Below are 21,019 nucleotides of genomic sequence, written 5' to 3'. Positions count from 1 at the left end.
GAGGGGGCGCCAATGCGCAGGCGCAGCCCTGCCCGCCCCGCCCCGCGGGGAGGAGCCGTTGGAGGCGCGCGGTGAGTAGCGGCGGGGGGCGCGCGCGCGCGGGGCATAACTTCCCCCTCCGCTCCCCTCGTGCCACTGCTCCCTGAGGCGGCGGGGACGGCGGGAGTCCTGCGTGTCCCGGGAGTCCCCGGCGGGCTTTTCCCCTGCCAAACTGCCCCCTTCGTCCCGGTGGCGACGCCAGGAGCCCCCTCGCCGCCCGCGGGGAGGCGTCTGCCCTTCCCTTGCCCTTCCCCTGCCCTTCCCAGGGAGGTCCCCAGCACCGTGTCGCCTCTGCCCCTCTGTCAGCAGCGTTAGCCAAGGGCGTTTTGCCACCTTTGCTCAGGTGGCATAGAATCGTAGAATCACAGAATGGTTTGAGTTGGACGGGACCATAAAATCATTTAGTTCCAACCCCCCTGACATGGGCAGAGACACCTTTCACTAGACAAAGTTGCCCCATCCCACCTGGCCTTGAAGGGATGGGGTATCCATAACTTCTCTGGGCAACCTGTTCTAGTGCCTCACCACCCTCACACTAAAGAATTTCTTCCATGCTCTAATTCTTCTGTATTCTAACTAGCCTAGATTTCCCCTCTTTCAGTTTGAACCCAAGGCGTCTTGGACCTGCCCAATGTGTGCAAAAGTGAGACCTGAGTCCTGGGGCTGCTGGGTGGGTGTACTACAGCAGGGTTTGGGCTGTCTTCACACATATAAGGGTTAAAAAAAAAAAAAAAAAAAACAATGTTTCCTGGCACTGTCTTTTTAGCCAGTGGTCTGAAGACTGATGCTGCTCAGTCCACAATTAGCTAAAGCATTAGCCAAAGGCAAGTGAAACCCCCCCCAGCCCATTATCAGAAGATTCAGATTTGCTGTATGAAGATGTGCATCTCCAAAAGTTAATTTTAGGGTGCACAAAATTAACAGGATTGAAAATTGGTATGCTCAAACTGGGAATGTTAGGTGACACCAAAAGCAATCATTAATATATACACAAACTAAAATTCATGCTGAAAGAAGGCAAATTGAGTGTGAACTCTATTCAGTGAATGTAGCTCTTTTAGGTTTTTTACAAAAATGACACCTGTTTTTCATTCTGCTTCTAGGAAGTATTCAATATTAAGTAACATGTCTTCCACCAGACCTTCCAATGAAAATGAAACACCCAAAGAGAGAAAACCAGGACTGAGGAGTGTCCAGACAACTATGCTCTTCCGAGCTGTGAACCCAGAGCTTTTCATTAAACCTGTAAGATGCTCAAGAAACTAAATATGCTTGAAGAGACATAGTTGCTTTAAAATAATGATCACAATTCTGTGTGTGTTATATAACAATCTCTTGTCATGCAAACCACTCAGAAATGTAACTAAAAATATTTTTACTTTTTTTCACTCTGATTGTTAGGAGCCCAGAACATTACATTGTTTATTGCAGCTCTTATTTCACTGTTGTATTGTCTGGTTCTTTTGTACCTAGTCAAGCTTCTTTCAGAAAGTCTGTTTACAGACATATTACCCATGTAATTTGACAAGTTAAGTAATAGCAGTTGTTTTTAATATTTAAAAAGGAACAAATCATAAAATGCAAGATTCTTTGATATGAAATGAGGGGATTTTTGGTAGCTTTTTGGTATTTTGGATTTTTCTTTTTCTTTTATAATTAAGTTGATGAACTTGAGGTTTTATTTGCACTTGCAGAACCCAGCAATGAATGACATTTTATGCGTATAATAGAAGTAAATTTTGTGATAATAACACAAAACCTATAATCAAGGTTGCTTGATAGGAGCAGAGGGCATTGTCCCAGTAGTATATCCAGATGAATTCTGTTAGAAGTTTGTAGTAGTGACCTTTAGTAATTGGTTTTGGCTTATTCATTCATGCTCAAGCAGCATTTCTGCCCAGCAAAATACATAGGACTGGGCAATGTGATGTTCTGTCTCCAGAAAGGATCTTTTTTTTGAGAGGAAATTCTTTTTGCTATCAAAAAATTCAATCTGCAAGAAGGCAGTGATGATTTTTGCAGATGTCACAATAATTTACCGTTCACTTTCTAAGCTAAAATAGAAGAATGTAATGTTTGAGTTGGATGAAAAAAGTTTTCACTAAAAACATGTACTATCTTTTTATTTCTTGTCAGAACAAACCTATGATGGCATTTGGACTGATAACAATTAGCCTCTGTGTGGCCTACCTTGGTTATTTGCACGCAACAGCAGAGAATAAAAAAGATCTCTATGAAGCAATCGACAGTGAAGGGTCCAGGTATATGAGAAGGAAAACTTCCAAGTGGGACTGAGAATGTAAGAAAGGAAATCAGCAAATGAGTCACAGAACTTTTCAAGGCTGTATTTTTTTCTCTTTCCATTGCATAATGGGTAAATGTCTCTTGCTATTTAATCCAATTCAAGTTCCTTTATAAAATGCTGGCCCTGTACAAATAAATTGCAATAAAGATACATGCAAATGTAAAAGTGATTTTAAGAATTGCTGTCTGCAATCTCCACAGCATGTCAGAAGACGTGAAATTAGCTCAGACCTGCAGTCAGGACTGGTGAATGCCTTAGAAATCAACATGGTAGTTAAGCTTACTTCTCTCTTTACTTTGATTAAGTGAAATCAGGGGTTTGTCTTTTATTTTTAAAACACAAGGCATAATGTATTGTCTGCGAAATTAAAAATTTGATCTCTTGATCAGTTGAAAGATGATAACAGTGGTGCAAATAAAATAATTTTAAGGCAAGAAAGATCTGATAAAGCAATTGGTGAGAGATTTAATAAAGGAATCTGTAAAATACTGGCTAAAATAATCTATAATTGAATGCTAATATACTCTTCCTTACAAATGAAAAAAGGTAAATCAGTAGCCAGATAGAGGAGAAAAAGTGAAATATTTCTGCCAAGAGAAAGGCAGGAGGAACTCAGCCATTACCTTTCCTGTTTGGCATCATACAACAGATCAGTGAACGTGCTGGCATCATCCTGCCAGTCGATAGGTTTAACTCCAGGTTGGCCAGAGCCTGTGCACTGTTCTTGACTAGTCAGCAGGACTAGTTTTATTTAAGCTCCATTCAAAAATTAAATTTCTCTCTATTGCAAAGCAGATTATGTAACATTAATTTATTGTAGGTTACTGAACTCAAGAAATGGAAAGTCTAAAATCCACAGGTGCTGCTGAGTGTGTGGCTGGAGGGCAGGTGGGCATAGTGGCGTTTCCCAAGCACATGTGATGGTCCCTTGTGAGCCTTTGAGTGAACTGTACAGGCAGTGTCTTTCTGTTCCAGCACTGAGGCCTTCCCTCGTGAGGTTCCCCAGCTGCTTCTGGGTGCCTGAAATTTCCTAGACAGTTTTGCCCTTGATGGTGACCTCTCCCAGCTCTTCTCTCAACTCATGAATCCTTCACTGGTTTTTTTTCTCCTCTGTCCAGTTGCAGAGGGGAGTGAGAGTGGCCTTAGGTACCTGGCATCCAACCAGGGTCAACCCACTACACTGAGAAAAGACAGGCAAAGAAAAGGCAACTGCCTTCTGGATCTGAGCCTTCCTGCGCTGCTTCATGAGGCTTTTTACTGCTAGAGCATATGAGCACTCCTCAGCCAGGCATTACACAGTACATCTGACACCTGTCAGCCTTAGTCTTGCAGCCTCCCACTGGCTGGTGAAAGGCACACAGAGGATTGCTGGAGTGTTTTGCTTTGAAATTTTGTTTCATATAAGTTTCTAACTAGCTGTCTGCTTATACTGCATGTGGTCAGAGCAATATGCTTTGCATCTCAAGAGCTTTTGATAGAGTTCATTCCATTTTATGGAGATGTTTTCCAAGGGAGCTGTGTCTCTTGCTGTCATAGCATCTGCTGACAGTAGCTGGCAGAAGCTTAGTTCTTTGTGTTTAACCATTCAATTACTTGCTATAAACCTATTATATATCTTCACAGACCCTGAGTGCTGAGGATTTGAACATGAACCATTTGTCCTGATAGTATCGACTCCAGGGACTAAGGAATGGGGAGCAGGTACAGAATTCTACAGCTGAAACATAAGAAGAAGCAGATATAACTGAAGTAATTGCAAGATGTTTTATATTTGTTGGGGGTTGCTTCTTGCAGTTTATTTTAAGAGATATGTTAATAGTGCTCAGTAACAACTAGCTTAGGTGGTAGCAGAAAATTTACTCATCATCTGTCTAAGCAAACACATCACTGAATGAGTGATGAAGCGGGGTTTTAAGTGTAGGATAGTTCAAAGACATCTGCTTTCAGCTGATAGCCTCAGGACTGGCTTTTTGCAGCAGTGCTGATGTGGCTGTTCCACCACCGCTACTGATTTTACTTAGGCCTCTTGTGGGCAGCTACTGTTATTTGTCACTTTGCCTTAATTTTTGTTTTGCAAATGCTAGGGCAGAGGTTGGAACACGTAGCACTTAAGGAGCTTCCCACCAAGTCCTTCTTGAGAAGGAAAAAATCAGAAAATCTGATCAGAAAATCTTTCACTTAGTTGAGCATCAGCACTTGGACCGTGAGGACCTTTGGCTCCACACCTGAATCCTCAGATGGGGTGTAAGACAAACAAGCTTTGAGCACCTGCAGCTTGGGTTCTGAGATTTACAGAGTTGTTACTCTATGTAAGAGTGTGAATGACTATGTAGAGTACTTGCAAGTGAGTGGTTACATGATCTGAAAACTCACGGGGCTTGAGAGACAGCTTTTGGGCAAAAAGTATGTGCCACCAGGCATGCAAAATAATTTTCCTATGAGAGGACTCAAGTTTATCTATTCACACATGCTTGAAGCCTGCATGGCTTTAGGCCAGTCTCAGTACATTGATTGGGTCTGAGATTTCAGCCTGCCTAAATGTCTGATTTGTCTTCACTGTGTAATAAGACTTCTCACAGCATTCAGGTAGTATTCACTGAAGTTTTGTGTCTATTTCATTTGTTACCAGTTAATCTGAAAACACTGTGTAGGATCTTGAGTGTGAGCTGAGGAATGTAAAGGAGCTGGTCCTTACTGTAGGTGATAGAAAGTATAATATGGTGAAAGAAACTCTCCATAGACATCTTGTTTAAGGGAATTTTTAAGTGAAGTAATCTGTGCAGCCATCTCTTTCTTAGGCTCAAAAACAACCCCAGAAAACAAACAAACAAACAAAAAAAGCAGAATAATCTCGCAAGTGTCCATCACTCTACCAAACTAAGAAGTGAAGACAAGTGAAGTCAGTGGTTTCTTGTGGAACGGTTTAATTCACATAGAATACTTTGAACAGATATATGGCACACCTTGGCACTATTTCTGACTGACATGTCTGTAAAGCTTACTTCACCGAATTATGGAAGCTCTGTGGAGAGCTGACGTTCCCTGTTCATTTTCCCCCTTACATTCACATTGAAAAAAAATCCAAACTTCGTGTTCACAATTTTCTAATCAAATGCATACACTGCACAGAACATGCTGTTTTCATCTGTGTGTCTGTGCATAAGGCAACACGAGGGGCAATTCTGCAAGTTGCGTGTCAGAAAAGCAAGATGATGATGAAGTGCTTCATCTCCTTGAACAAACAGTTCAAGTTCTCTTACAGTAATAGATAAGTAGATTTGTTTTGTTTTTCTCTGCTATGGAGAATATAATACAATCATCATATACTTCTGCAATGCCTTACTGATGGCATGAAGAAAAGAAGTCACCCTGTTTTACAGGATTAGCCCACTTTTTATCTGGGATACAGTGGCAGTGACTGATACAGACCATGGCTGTCTGCAGGGGTAAGTCCCTCCAGTTGTACTCAGTGCACGATGATAATTATGACTGATTGGCAAACTGAAAAAGAAAAGGCTGTTTCATATTCTATAAATTTTTGCATGTCAGGTACTATGAGTGCATGAGCTGTTGGTAGCTAATAAAAATCCTGAGTTCAGACATACAAACAAGCCTTTCATTGCATGAAGCAGAGACAGCATATGTTTGTTGGCTTGATTTTGTTCCGTTTGAGAAAGATTACAGCATAAGAAGTAACACTATCCACTTTACTTGCAGTCTCATTCTGAGGGAGTGTGAATACATGCTTTTTGACTGTTTATCTGAATAATGCAAATAAAGAAGCTTTCAGATAACATCTGGATGCTCGAGTGCCAGTGATGGCACATATTGACAGCAGAGTGCATGAGACAAAACACAGAATGGGGAGCTGTAAGGCTGCAGTGAATAATACAGAAAGTGGGATTTCTCTATTAGTCATTCAGGAGATGTCTAATAATTGCCAGAAAGTACCACAGTCTCAAGAACAGTGAAACTTTCTCTCTAAGGCAATGCTATAAAAGACTGAAAAGTGGGTCGTCTAATTACTGTAGCTGAGCAGCTGAACTAGTAGAGAGCTGTGGAATATGGCTGATAAGCAGCTAATTAATAAACTAGAGACATCTTGCTCGTTAGTCCCTCAAAGGTCTGCAGAAGAGCTCTGTGATGTCTTAAAAGGAGGATATGCAGATTGTGAAATCTCTGAATGCCATGCATGGAGAAATGAAGTGTGAAAAGAACTAATGATGCTGGTAGCATTTGGAGTGTGAGCACACGCTGTCTGTGCATATGAGGCAATTAAGGGACCACGGTGCCTGACAGGCAACAGACCACAGAACGATTACACTGTCTGTGCATGGGTGTGTGGTACCCACACAGATAGAAACCAGCCATTGTGATGTAAGTTACTGATGTGATTTCCTTCGCTGGGCTTAATTAACAACAGTTCAGTGTCACATTTGCTGCTAGTTAAAATACAGATAGAGAAAAGGAATATGAGTGACTAATAGAATGCATCAAGTGACTGGTGGGAGATGCAGGTGATGGAACAACTGGCATTAATATTGGCTATTAAGTACAGTACATGGGTGTTCTGGGGATATCTAGGCAGGGTTCTTCCTAGGGACACGTCAGCAGAAGGAAAGACTGAGCCAACAACAGTGATAGAAACATCCTGGGAAGTGAGAAAACCTGTGCCCCCTCCATTGCAGTTTGCTGGGACTAGCAAATAACAAGCTGTCTTTTGGTTTGTGAGCAAACTAAGAGTTAGGTAAACAGCTTGATAAACAACAGCTAGTAAACTAACTCCAGGCTCATTCTTATTATTTCTTTTGTGTACTTGGACTTTTCCAATATACAGCTGCAGTCCTCTATTATGCTTTTCCTAAAGCTTGAGTGACTAGAGAAAAATCCTACCTATCAAAGTGTTGGAGCACCATATTTTTCCATTATTTTTCTCATAAGATTACGTTCTTCCTCCCTCCAATAAACTTTCCAAAAGACACAGGCACTTTGAGCTTGTTTATTTGAAAACTTAATCCATACTGTAAATAGAATATTGCTGGCTATTCCACTTCATTCTGTCTTTTCTCACAGCTTCTTGGGAACTTAAATTGCTGATGCCAGATTAGTTGCAGGGGTCTGGGTACAATTGCTGCTGGACACAAAAGATGCAATCCCTTCCCTGTGCTGCCTATGCATCCCACAATGATTCCTGGGGTTTGTGTGGTTTTGGGGTTTTTTTTACCTTAACTGCCATGTGCTGCAAGTGTTAGATTTTGGAAAAGAGTAAATTAACTCTGAGGCTAACATCTGAGCTATTTTGACTCTATACCTAGGGCGTTGATCATCTTTGACACCTTTCTGATAGTCCCTCTTCAATATGAGGTTTATAATCCTGATTTATACCCAGTTCTGATTTTCAGTGTGGATTTAAAAGTCAGTGGCCTGGACTTTCAGTCTTAAACTTCACCTTGAAGTTTCACCTTATAATTTCATTATATTGGTAGGAATCTGATGCTGAGATACTTAGCTGAAGTGAACTGAAGCCCTTCTGTGACATTCCCCTTAAAGTACTAAATATGTCCATCTGCCAGAAATGCTTGATAACTGACTAGATGATTCCATCTCATCCATAAAACCTGTCTTCTGCTCTCCTGCTTCTAGCTGGACAACATTACCATTCATTTTTGGTGAGTTTTCAGGCATTGCATCTCAATTTTCAGTTATGAAGGATATTTTTAATATCAATAATAATCTCCATTTGAATGTATAATTTCCTATATTTTGAGGAAACTGGTTTTCTGCATACTGTTGTACTATAAACACCTTTGTATATATGAAATTTAGAGACTTTTGAAATAAAGGTCATTGTAATAAAAGAAGATGTATTCTTAGTTTACCTGGTCTAGAACATTTAATTGCATTAAACCTTTAGAGATGACTGTCATAAGAAAAGAACATGAGGAGTCAACTCGTAAAATACTGTTCAGCAGGATATGCATTCTCTTACATTTCCATCCTGACTTCATAAACTGAAATACATAAGCTGTTGTTTGCAGACATAGCTTTAAATAGCCTTGGAAAGTGTCTCTTGAAGCTCCCAGACATCTTCCTGTAAAGTCTAATATCTTACTTCTGAACACCAAATACTTGCGCTTTCTGCTTTGTGACTTTCCCTGGCCTGCAAGGATGGAAGAACCAAGATGAAACGATACTGCAAAGGGAGACTTAATGCTTCTTTGAATCTTTTCATTAGTTCATTGTTAAGTAGGACCAACACAGAAGGTTTTGAGAAACTGCACTCTCAAAGCCAATGTTCTAGCCAATGTTTAGCTAGAGAAAAGTAGAGCACATTTTCTTTTGGGCTCTCATTCACAGTATTTAAGGCACTTTATAACCAAGGTTGTTACAATCTTTATAACAACACACATGGGTGCAAGATAATGAGTTACAAATTAAACATTTACACAGCTTACCTGATGCTTCACCAGAAAAAGTATGAAAAATCTATAGCAGAAACTTGTGGAGGCTTTTGCCAATTTATGGTAGGAGCTGCCATGGTTGAACATGCATGCAAGTCACCTGAAGATGGGCAGTCCTAGAAAAAGGAAGGTGTTGCTTGTGGCCCTTCTGAAGATGACCTTTATGAGGAGTTGCTGTCAAACACCACAGGAAAGGGTCAGAAATATCTGAGGCCTGCAAACTCGCTAATTCCGAAGAGCCAGGGTGCATGTGTCACAGATATATCAAAGCACTAAACAAGGCTTGAAACATTTCCACCTTTGGCAAGGCTAGTAGCAAAGTGTCAGTTGGGTCAGTACTGAAGCTGAAGTGTCAGTGTTCCTCAAGGTACTTGCAGGGCTGCAAGGCAGCACTGAAGATAGGATCCTTTGGGGGTAATTCTTAGTAAAGCCTCTCCCCTTTTTACAAAAGGAGGGTTTCCTCATTAAAACTGGAAGGTTATTCTGCACTTGGAGCTACATGTTGAAAACAGATTGTGCCCCTTCACTTTCTGAATAGAAGTACCCTCACCTTGCTAAAAAGACATTAGCATTACCTTCAAACAAGGCCACATTTTCACATAATGAAGTGTCCTATAGTAAAACTGGATTAACATCTTGTCCTCCCCACTCTTCTTTTATTCTGGTCCAACCATTTGCTGTGGTACTGTGAACAGGATCAGGGACCTGATTCCACTTTAGGAGGGGACAGTTGACAATCTAGGCAACATAGATATTTTTAGATCTTTTGTTATAAAACAGGACCTTTGCTCTTGATTCAATAGAGAGCGAAGTAAATGCTTGCTGGCAAGTTTAATGCATTATCATTAATCATGTGGGGAATGCAGAGGAGGAACTGCCTGCTGCTGTAATGCCTATGTTAAACTTTTCCTAAACTCTTGTCTGTGAGACTGACTGTTTTGTGTTGTTTGTGGGTTTTTTTTACAAAACTTATTTCTCCACTAGAAACTAAAAGTCACAATAGCGATCTCTTGTGAATAATAGCTTGGACGAGCCTAGGTTTAAAGTTAACTACCTGTGGTGTGTTTCTTTACAGGGCAACTCTCGAATTCCACAACAGAAAATAAAATGGACAGTAAATGTGTTTGACTTCTGACTTTTTGTCTATAAATATATTTAACCCAAACATTGCATCCTTGTGCTAATGAAAAACTAGAAAGCAAAGACAACAGACTGTGATGAGGAAGAGGAGGCAGTTCAAGGAAGTAAAAAATAGCTGCATCTCCCATTTCTTAATGTGTTTAATTAATATCAGAAAATATCTGTGAAATAATTATTCTAGTAACCAGCTAATGTTAGTTACCCCTTCTGTTTAGGGACTGTTTTAATATAAATAGTAATTTATCTATGGATAATTGAGAATGGAAACTGGGTAACATTCAAGAATGTATAGATCTATTCAATAATATTCATCTCTTGGTTATTAAACCGATAGTTCTCTATAGAAGACTTGCTGACCTCCTGGATAAAGACTCCTAAATGATTTGGAATGCTGTGTTTGTTAACGAGAGAAATCTGATCTCCATCACAAACTGGACTGATCCTTTCTTCTGTTACAAACCACATTAGATGAAACTGCTGTAGTCAAGAGCAGAAACTTCCCATGCTATCTCACAAACAATGTGAAAGAAACTGTTTCAAAGCACGTCTTGGATAAGGCTGTAATACTAGGTTCAGTTCAGTAAGCTGAGCTTTGTAAGTGAAAGCTTGGAATTACTAATTTTGCTGCCAAGGGAAAGTTCTTATTCTTTTAATTCTGATGCCAAAAGGGACTGTATTGGCAGGTACTGGAGAGTTCCTGGCTGACTTTGCTGGAGACCTTGCAGTGTTACAGAAGCCACCAGCCACCCAGTCTTCTGCATATGGGACATGAACTGTGATTCACCGACATTATTGCTGGTCAATTAGAGATGCCCCCGTGTGACTGAGGCCTTGATCTGTGTCTCTGCTGTGCAAACTGGCAAATGCTCTTGCATTTTGCCAATTCTGAGCTGAGCTCTGTAGAGACCATTCTCTGCAGGGCTTTCACCGAGGATAATGGGGAGTTGGATTACTTTCATAGTGATATGGGACCACTATGATCTTGCCAGAGGATTCCTGGGAGGCTGCCAAAAAGACAGCAAAATTTTCTTTTATTCCATTCAGAAGGAAAATAACCTGGGATTCTCCACACACACCACACTAGCAGAGTTCTTTCAGTATGTGCCCCCAATCTTTTTAGCTTTAAATCCAAGGTTAAGATGTTGAAATGTACATGGTTCAAAGATTCTCCTGAACAAATAGCTTCTAATACTGTAAAAGTCTGAAAGCCTTAGTTTCATCTGTTCCTGTGCTTGGTTCTATCTAAGCAGCATATATGTTGAGTGACTTGAAGTGGATCTTGAAAGTCTGGCAGTGTAAGAGGACATTCACTGCCTGAAAGAACTGAGCTCATTTGGAAGTGAATAATATGGGTCCAAGTCTACAAGCCCTGAAAGTTTGGAATGTGCTGGAAAAGCTTGAAGTCAGCTAGTATCGGTGTGACTTTTTACTGAGGATGGAAAAACTCTTCACCTTTCCTTGCAAGCTATCTTAGTGAATGCGACATGTGTGGACCAGAGAAATGGTGAGCCTGCTGAGACTGACAAAAGGATTGACAACAGTTTGAGTCACCCTCTTGAATATGTGCCGGAGGCAAGAACTTCTTGAATATTTTGCAGCAGTTTCTTTCTTCCTCCCCCTGGAACTGACCAATGTCACTGTATGTGCACACAGAGTATGTACACAGAGGGAAGGAACCCCAACATTATTTTTTTTCAAAGTATTTAAATGCTTTTGACTAATCTACTGGAGTCAGAGTCAAGGAAACCAGAACTAGTGCAAAAATGTGTGAAAGATGGCAGACTAGCATCTTTGTGGAATTTCAGAATCACACAGAATCACAGAATAGGTAAGCTTGGGAGGGACCACAGTGGGTCACCTGGTCCAACCTCCCTGCTCAAGCAGGGTATTCCAGAGCACATGGCACAGGATTGTGTCCAGACAGTTCTTGAATATCTCCAGTGAGAGAGACACCACAGCCTCTCTGGGTGCAGTCACCTGCACAGTAAAGAAGTTCTTCCTCATATTCAGGTGGAACTTCTGTGCATCAGTTTCTGCCTGTTGCCTCTTGTCCTATTGCTTGGTATCACCGAGAAGAGCCTGGCTCCATCCTCTTGACACCCTCCCTTCAGATACTTTACACATGGATGACAAGACAAGAGGTCTCCTCTCAGTCATCTCTTCTCAAGTCTGAACAGGCCCAGCTCCCTCAGCCTTTCCTTGTAACAGAGATGCTCCAGTTCTCTCATCATCTTTGTTGCCCTCCACTGCACCTGCTTGAGAAGCTCCATGTCATATATGCATATACAAGTCATCTCTCAGCTTTATTTCCCCCTCACACATACAGCCCCCCCATATGCATAGCCCATTTTTCTTACCTATTGTATTTTCTTCTTGTCTTCCTGACTTCAAATGGTGGATATGTTGACTCTGCTACTGTCAGTACAGGTAAGAGGGAAACATCTTTCCTTTAGCTGCAGGCCTCTAGTTAGTCCCAAGTCCTCAACAGGACATAGAAACAGCTTTTTCCTTCACATGCTGGTCAGAAGCCGCTTCTGCAGCTCATTGAAGACTGCTCTGAGTTACTGGGGTAGGGAATTTTTGACAAGCGAAGTAATCCACAGATGTGGGTGCTAGGAATATCTGTCTTCATTAAAAGTAGGGGATACAATGCAGGAACAAAGTAAGGAGCTGTTGTATGAGTGGCCTAAGTACAATAGCATTTCATTCTGGTATTGTGTAAATGTTTGATCTGCTGCTCATGTTTTAAGGTGTGGCTTGGGCAGGTTCTACTTGATTGGGACATAAACAGGTTTACTGCCAGACATACCCATTGATATGTAGTCATTAACCCAAGCTTTTGGGGAAGTTTTACATTGTGGGTGTTTTGCAGGCAGTTCTAGAAGAAGTCTTAATATAGAGAGGATACAAATCTTAGCAGGCTGTAAACTTACATACTTTCTTTTTGTGTTCTATATTTATTTACCCATTTAGATGTCCATTATCTAGAATGCTGTGAAGCCTCCAGTGTAAAAAAGTGGTCAAAGAAATGACCAGTGGTCTTTCATCAAAACATGCTTCCAGAGTTTCACAGGTATTTTGAAAGAAGTTTGTGCATTAAGGGTCACCCACAAAGCTGAGAAACAAGCTCTAATGCCAGTGTGGCTTCCTTCAAAAACTCTTACACTAGGAGGAAAAGGATATTCTTCTGGATGAAGAAAGGGAGATGTCCTTTTGCAGAGAAGTATAGCGGGCTGGAGAGGTTGAAGGTCTTCTGAAGTAAAGAATTTCATCAAGTGCAACCACCAGGCTTGGAACGGACATGAAAATCTTTGCTTTGCTCCAAATGTCCATTTTTATAAATCTGTGAGTTATTGCTTTGATAGTGTAGGTCAAAGCTCAATCCTGAATTCTATTTTTGTGAAAGACACTCTTGTCAATACTTAATATGTTATCTTTTATATCTCATCGTAGAGGTCACTTTCATTTTAAGTTTTTTCTATCCCTAACTGAACTTTGAAAAGAGGTTGTGAAAGTTCTCAGCTGAAAGTTCTCAGCTGGAAGTTCTCAGCCCAGTTGTGTGCAAGCTTAAAAACTGCTAATGTGATGTTTTATCAACACAAATGATTCAGTCCTTCAAACACTGTAAAACAAGAATTTTACAATCAGATTAAGTCAATAGTTGAGAGACTAAAGGAACTATACTCACTTTAGAATAGAGAAACTACATGAAATTGAGGCAGGAGTAGCACTTCCAGATCACTACTGCTTAAACATCAGCACTATGGTGACACACGAGTGGGGAGAATGATATGAAGTTCAGAAAGATGAACAAAGCCAGACTAAAGATAAAGCCAACAGAGAACTAATTAAAGCTACAGATGAGAAGTAAAACACAAACTTCCTTGTCTGTTCTATAAAGCTGATCATACCCAGATGATTACTCAGATGACCCAGCATAACCATTTCTAAGAAAAAGTATCCTTTGTCCATCATTGGGGGGTTTAAGATTGAAGTAGCATGAAGTTGCACACATATTAAGCTAGAACTAACCATGAAGAATAGTATAAAGAAACTTGGCTGAACAAAGAGCATTATGCATTATGGTTATCTGGTTCAAAATTTGTTTCAGTAAGATAATCCTGTTCAGTTTTCAAATGGAACAACACAAGGGTTCAGCTAGTCAGAGAAAATCAGATTTTAACAGAAACTATTCTGAGGTGCATTTTTTTTTTTTGGTGCATAAATACTGTGCTTAAAGGTGTTTGGCTTAACTCAGAAGACCACCTGACCAGAAATTACATTTTCTTATAAAGTAGAGCCAAATATTCTATAGTAGAGGAAAAAATCAAACTCCGATTTTCAGAGATGTTAATGGATTATCTACAATACCTCATCTATCACATGCAGAATGCCCATAATTTGCAAAACTGGTGTGAGATACTCATCTAGGCAGATCTCTATGGCCTCCAGCTTACACTTTACCAAAGGCTTGGAGAACACTCCAGTTTCACTGCAGTCATGGGAAGGAACTGAATGGGAGGTCAGAGTAAGACAGCATGGTAAACCGTCCTGGCAAAAGGCTTTCAAAACTTCTTTTGAGAAATATCTTTGATTCAAAGCAAACCCAACTGTGCTTCTCAAATGTTTGTGCATGCCAAGAAACAGGATTTTGCCCTTGTTTCAGCAAGACAGACTTTACGGCCATCTCTAAATCCTTTTCATTCACATTTTATTTATGTAATTGAATGGTTCCTTCTATATCATGTGTTTTCTGTACTTGTAATTTCACAAATTGGTTTCCTATTGCCTCAGGCTATTTTCTGTCCAAATATTGTATCTATTTCTATTATCAAGATTAGCCAACATGCCTGATTGAAATAACAATCACAGCTGAAAAGTCTTAGAATTCATTTCTAAACTAAAATGTAAGAAAAAGTGCTAATTCAGCAATACTTCTGGTTTTCTAAGGGTTACCAGGCATCCCATGATGTTAAAATACCACTTTTTTCCAGTCTTTAGTGCTCCTTTTGAAGATTGCTACAAGCAGACACAGCTCTTTAAAGTGTTCTTCTGCCAAGTATTCAGCACAAATTGACAGAATCTTAAGACTTAATAGCTGCTTCAGGGGAGAGAAGCTGCACTGGGAATAGAACTGCTTTTGGGAATAGAACTGCTTTTGGGAAACAAAATTCAGAATTTTGAAGAAGGGTCTGAAATCTGCACATTAATGGCAAGGTATCCATTTGGTTCCCAACTGATTTCTTGACACAGGGAAAACACTGTAGGGAGGGCTCTGGAGTAGTGTGGGTAATAATCCTCTTGCCCTCCCTGTCTTATTTACTGATAATTCCCTTCCTTTCTGACAGATGAAGTAAGACCATCTTGTGCATCAGTGAGAAGCCTGTAGCTGGATAAAAGTGAGCTGAGTTTACAAAATGTGGAATAACCACAATGCCATTATTATAGCATTTTTCTTCTCACACTAAAGGAGTCAGTCACAGCAGGATATTTGCTGTAAGATTCTCTCCTTCATGTATGTATTGGATAGTTGTTGTAGTTCCATAACTTTGGAGGAATTTCCTGTAGCCTGAACTGAGAAGCAAGTCATCAGTCCTGGGTCTTCTGATGAATCCCATGAGTGTGGGGTGCTGCCCAGTGGCTGATTCTTACATTTATTCAGCTCGTGGGAAAATTACTGCATCGTTTTTTTCTTCTGTTTGCTTTTGCTTTTGCACACTGGCAGGATTTAGGGCTGTTTCAATGACTCATCTGAACATTGTACAAGGAGCTGCTCACCTGTAAAAAAATATTAATGTTTCCGAATTATTATCAGACCTACCTAGCTAAACCACGAAATAACAGTGTATGCTTCTGGCCAAACTACAGCTCTTTTGAAATGTAACTCAGCAGGCATATGTGGCAAGTACTTCATATAGATCAAGTCTATGGTAAATCCTGGGTCTAATTTTGAGCAGATTTTGTTAGAGGGATGATTAACGGAAAAAGCTCTTGATGTGTGTTACTTTTATAAATGACTTTGACTGAAATGTTAATGTAATGTTAATATTGTTTAGGAGCCTTAACTAGTGATTCATCTGAATACAGCTGAATAATTCACCTTTTTCCGGAGTTTCCAGTTGAGGCACTCGATGATGGTATGTCTGGAATCTCTCCACTCTTTCTGCACAGCAAATGCCAGAGCTCTCAAGGTTTGAAGGACAAATAATTTTTCTCTGCAACTTTTTTTGTAACGTGGCAAATACAGTGTATCCATTGTGCTTGTTAAGGGATCCAGACTAACAATAGTGCATTTATTAACTGGGTTTCTATGCTTCTGGGGTTTTTTTCCAGAAATGTTTAAATGAAGGATAAACTTTTTGTCTGCCATGCTATCTGTGAGTGATTTTTTTCTATTTCTAAGTTAAAAGCCAAATTGGACTTCTTTGTCCAGCAAAATCTTGGTGACACTTTCATCCCAGGGATAACTGTCATCTTCCCTGTTCTGAGTTCCCTGTACAATGAGTAGGTCTAAGCTTCCTGCTAGGTAGCCTCATATTGTAGTGAAATCTGATATAGTGGAACTGGGGGTAGACACAGCACTAATATACTCAGATATCCCTTCTTTACTGCAGAAAAATGATGGAGTTGGGAGAAGAAAACAGAAGAGCAGTCTGAGATTCCTTTATCATATTCCAAAAACACCCTTAACGATATGTGAAACAGTTGCTATAGATGTCATCTAGGATTCCTTTAAATGTAAATTATTAGTCTGCACTGTGCCTCAACAAGCCTATAGTGATTATATACCTACCACTTATATAGCTTTCCAGGAGAGTCATGGAAGCTTAAATGGTGCTATCACTGCATGCTCTTGTGTTATTATGTCCTTAAAGCTGAGCTGGTCAGCACTGGTGACCGGCACCACAACTTTGTGCTCCAGGCAAAGCAGCACTTTTTGTTATGTGTAGGTTTGAGGAGGAAAAAGGAATAAAAATACTTGTACCAAAACCCTCTCAGCTTTGAAACTCAGTTTTATTGTGAACTAACAGACAAGCTGAAGAAGGTGGCATGACCCATCTGTCCTCACAAAATGGATTTCTGACTGTGCGACTTCAGTGTCAAATAATAAAAGCTGATAGATTAAGTGTATTTCCCACTTGAAAGGGACAGGCTGTTGATTCCTGTGTGAAGACAGGCTTTCCTTGCACTGTTCCTTTGGAAGAACCAAGTGTAATCAAGTGCATGTTAGTTTCTGCATCAAGGTGCAAGGTAGTCTCAGGACTCTGAAGTGTAGCAAACAAAAACTTGAATCACACAGCTTATGTTTTAACTTCAGATGTGAGGAAAGGGTCACTAACTCAGCTTCTGCTTGGATCCTGCATTGTCAGCTACAAATCCCTGCACTTATGTGTATCATCTTCAAAGAGCTTTAACTGTGCCTTGAAATGTTTATGGCAGCAGGAGACCTTCAGGCCAAGGGGCTGATGCCCACTCAGCAGCAGGACACTGAGTCAGAGGCCTGAGTGCAGAGACAGGCTAACTGAGCTGGAAGGTCTCTTTCAGATGAGCCATGAGTGAGAATGACTGGAGGGTTAGTCATTGCAGAATTCCTTGGTGAATGTGGCTGTGTTAATGGAGCTCAGACAGACTCTTCCTCAGCCCAACATCTCCACTGGGCACAGGGCAATGGGCAAAGCTTCATAAAGCAACGTTTTTTGCCATCCTGGCAGTCATATCTTCTGGGTGCAAGCTCTCTGTTCACCTAATGTGACTGCTAAGTGCTCAGGCTGTGCCCTAAATTCAACTGGTGAGTCACATAGGTGGTTCAAGGCTGTTTCCTCTTCAGCTCTGGGATGTAAAAGCACCCAGCTACTTTGTGCCCACTCTAGCAAAATGAGGGGATGTGCTCAGACTTGAGCAACCTGTTAAGCAAATCCCATCTTCTGGAAATAGCTGGATAAAAAGGCGACTTCCTAAATGTGATAGCCAGTCTAATGTAATAGCAAACTCATCAAATAGCTGCTATGCTTTCCCATGAAGAAAGCACTAGGGTGTCAAACTTTATAGAAATTTAAAAGCAACTGTGTTGTTTCTAATGACTCTTCAAACTGATGTGGAAAATCCTTATATTACAAACCTACAAATCTTTACTGTCTCACTCTCAGTAAATGGCTCAGATACACCGCCAGGGGGAAGAGTTTGTCTGTCTATCAGGTACCAAGCCTCCATTCCTAGAACTATTGAAAATTTAATTCTGATTCTAAGAGAGAAATCCAACTGTTTTGATTATGAAACAGTGTTCTGCAACATGAAGTTTTCAGTAGCTTACAAATAAGGTAAATTATCTTTTGTGGTTTAATACAGACGGCACACCTTCCTTGAAACTATGTTTTTCTTCGGAAAATAAATAAATGGCTGCCCTTCCTTCCTTCCTGCCTGCCTGCCTGCCTGCCTGCCTTCCTTCCTGCCTTCCTTCCTTTCTGCCTCCCTCCCTCCATTACTCCTTTCATAAGAACACTGCTGGCAGTTTGTAACTTTTGGATTCTAGTGCTATCTGAAATACAGGTTAATACTATTCAAATGCTTAAAACAATTAAAAAAATTAAATTCTCAATAGCTAAGCTGCAAATGTATTGTTTTTTCTTTCCAGCCTGCAGCATAAACGTGTATAGGTAGTTGGATGTCTCCTACTGGGATTTATGAGCGTGAGCTAGTACTGGTGGCTTTTCAGAAGCTCTGTATAGTGTAAACTTTTGCAAAAGGAATGCAGTAACACTGTGTTATAGTCACTCATATTTATTCCAAATATTTTGTCTTTTAAATTAAGTGCTCTTTGGCATGCAGACATCCTGCTGACAACAGCAAATTGATTTTTCAAAGAACATCAGTTATTTCAATTGAAGTAAGATGTTCCTATATCTTATTTTTCCTCCAGGAAATAATCAAACAGACAAACATGACTGTGAATATTGGTAACTCAGATGAGGAGAAGAGAGGTGTTAGGGTGTGTGGTATTTTAATTTAGGCTCAAGCACATTTTTATAGAAAGAATCTCTACATAGTCCTCACCTGCTGTGCTTTCGTTTGTGCAGTACAGCGGGCTTGAAGCATGTGACTATTTTGGGTGAAATTAAACTTGAAGGCTCTGGGAGTGCCTCTAATGCACTTGAGCCCCAAACGTAGGACCAGCTGCTGGGACCAGAGTAAAGCTAGTCTGAAGTAGCAACTGCTAAAGTAGGTATGGTGTGGCTGTCTGGTCCTCAGCACCAAATTCTTTGCAGAGATTTTGCTCATTGCATATGTTGACATGGACACGTGTTGAAATAGTCTGTAAAATGTCTTTAAAGAGTCTTTAAATTGTCGAGCCAAAATTGCACAATTATACAGGCTCTGCATGCATACTAAAAACCTGGACAAATCCTACCTGTCGTTTCCTGCTCTCTGTGAAATTATTCGTGAATTTGTGAAGCCTGTGAATTTGTCAGCGATAGCCTCATACTGTTACAGCAGAGAAATTGGCTTTCTGCAGCTGCAAAGCTGCAAATTCCACCTCCATCTCTACTGCACATAGTGTTTGGTTGAACTCTAAAATTGTCCACTTTTAGCTGATAATCTTTTCAGGAGGAATTGTTATTGTCACTGCTTTGAGCACCAATTTTTATTACTGACTTTTGAAATTTGTAGAGACAAACCTAGCTATGGCACCTGCTCTCATTTCTTCTAATTTCCAAAACTATATTCTTCTTCTCCTCTGGCTCCTCCTTACCTGTAGCTGCAGAACAGTTGGTTCTTGAGTGATTTATCAGGAAGCACAGAGGGAAATATCTGTGACCCTAAGCACACTAACAGCATCATGCTTCTGCTCCAGGAAGGGCCCTAAAAGCTTCTCATCCTGCAATTTGTGGAAAAAGAAGTCCTGTAGATATTTATTTTCTTGGTGAAAGTCTTGGTATAATTAATGAGCTTAAGGGTATTGACTGTTTAAAATGTGAATGCAGAAGATATATTAAGAAGCCTCATTAGCTGTGCTACTAGAATGAAACCTAAGACTTCACAGTATCCTTTGCAGGATTATTTTGGTGCCTGTTCCACAGACCTTCTCAAAGTGTATACCACAGTTGATGCTGGCTCTCTTTACAGTGTACCTTTGTACACGCACTGACAATGTGGATATCATCCTGCAGCTACTTGCCAGGTAGCATAGCATAATCTTCATTTCACTGGTAAGAGTGACTTGTCTGAGATCACAGTGTAAAAAAATAATAACCTTGATCTCATTGTGATTCTCAGTGGAGTTCCCTCTGTCTGACAGCTTAAATCAAAGGGATAAAAATTAAATCAGTGGAAAACTGGTGTAGCTTGTCAGCTGTTGTCCCTGTATTTACTGTGCTTTTTGAGCTTACTTGATTGCCTTTTAGGGACATGGTTTTTAAATTTAATTAATGTGCCATTACTCTTTCCTCTTTCTGACATGGAGAAACTTGAATAAATTGTGTATTGACAAACTGAACCACTTACAGCAAGGCATTGCACTCATCCAGTGGTGTGCTCACTGTTATGTGCAAGACCTGAGCATGAACTTGGGGCCCAGTGGGCTGCTACACCTGGGAGAAATGCCACCTCCAGCTGCGAGCATGAGACCTGAAAGCAAATGTGACTCTGTTGTTCATGTTGCAAAGCAAAGTTGCCTCGTCTGTACTGCCTCTGCCTCAAGCACTTGCTATGTACCTCACAAAGGCATGTTTTGTGTATACATGTATACGTGCGTGTATCTACACATTGTATTCATTTATAGGTGTGTAGATACATTTGTCTGTACTGGGTCTCGCTGGTATGGAGTTAGCTTTCTTCTCAGCATCCACTGTGGTGCTATGCTTTGGATATACGGTCTGTTGTTATCACACGGGTGTTTTGGCAGTGTGCTTGCATGGCTGGCTTCGAGGTTTTCTTCTTCCCACTGTGTCCCCCCAGTAGGCCATTCATAGAATGAATTGGACTGGAAGGGAGCTTAAAGATCATCTAGTTCCAACCCCCCTGCCACAGGGCTATATATATTGTTTGTATGAGTATATATCAGTCCAGTGGAGTGCCA

At 40.5% G+C, this 21,019-nt stretch overlaps 1 protein-coding gene and 1 long non-coding RNA gene across 6 annotated transcripts; one reads left to right on the top strand and one right to left on the bottom strand.

Moving 5' to 3' along the window:
- Positions 1-53: 53 nt before the first annotated feature.
- On the top strand, positions 54-2,778 carry SMIM8 (small integral membrane protein 8). 5 transcript variants are annotated; one of them, XM_027695767.1, is made up of 4 exons: positions 54-71; positions 641-682; positions 1,143-1,284; positions 2,176-2,778. In XM_027695767.1, the coding sequence occupies exons 3-4, from the start codon at positions 1,165-1,167 to the stop codon at positions 2,332-2,334; spliced, it is 279 nt and encodes a 92-aa protein (XP_027551568.1). In that variant the 5' UTR covers positions 54-71; positions 641-682; positions 1,143-1,164; the 3' UTR covers positions 2,335-2,778. The 5 variants fall into 5 exon arrangements, with proteins under 5 accessions (XP_027551568.1, XP_027551592.1, XP_027551601.1 ...); XM_027695791.1 differs by having other exon boundaries at positions 641-709; XM_027695782.1 differs by lacking the exon at positions 54-71 and adding an exon at positions 131-186 and having other exon boundaries at positions 636-682.
- A 12,865-nt stretch (positions 2,779-15,643) lies between these two features.
- LOC113972882 lies at positions 15,644-20,562 on the bottom strand. The gene is made up of 2 exons (XR_003536054.1): positions 20,446-20,562; positions 15,644-15,723 (listed from the first exon to the last, which is right to left on the bottom strand). It is a non-coding gene; the product is annotated as an uncharacterized LOC113972882 (long non-coding RNA).
- Between the last annotated feature and the right edge of the window lie 457 nt (positions 20,563-21,019).

The sequence above is a fragment of the Neopelma chrysocephalum genome, unplaced genomic scaffold, assembly GCF_003984885.1.
Source record: "Neopelma chrysocephalum unplaced genomic scaffold, ASM398488v2 Primary Assembly neopelma1_23b, whole genome shotgun sequence".
Classification (NCBI taxonomy): domain Eukaryota; kingdom Metazoa; phylum Chordata; class Aves; order Passeriformes; family Pipridae; genus Neopelma; species Neopelma chrysocephalum.
This window is presented reverse-complemented; position numbering and strand designations above follow the sequence as displayed.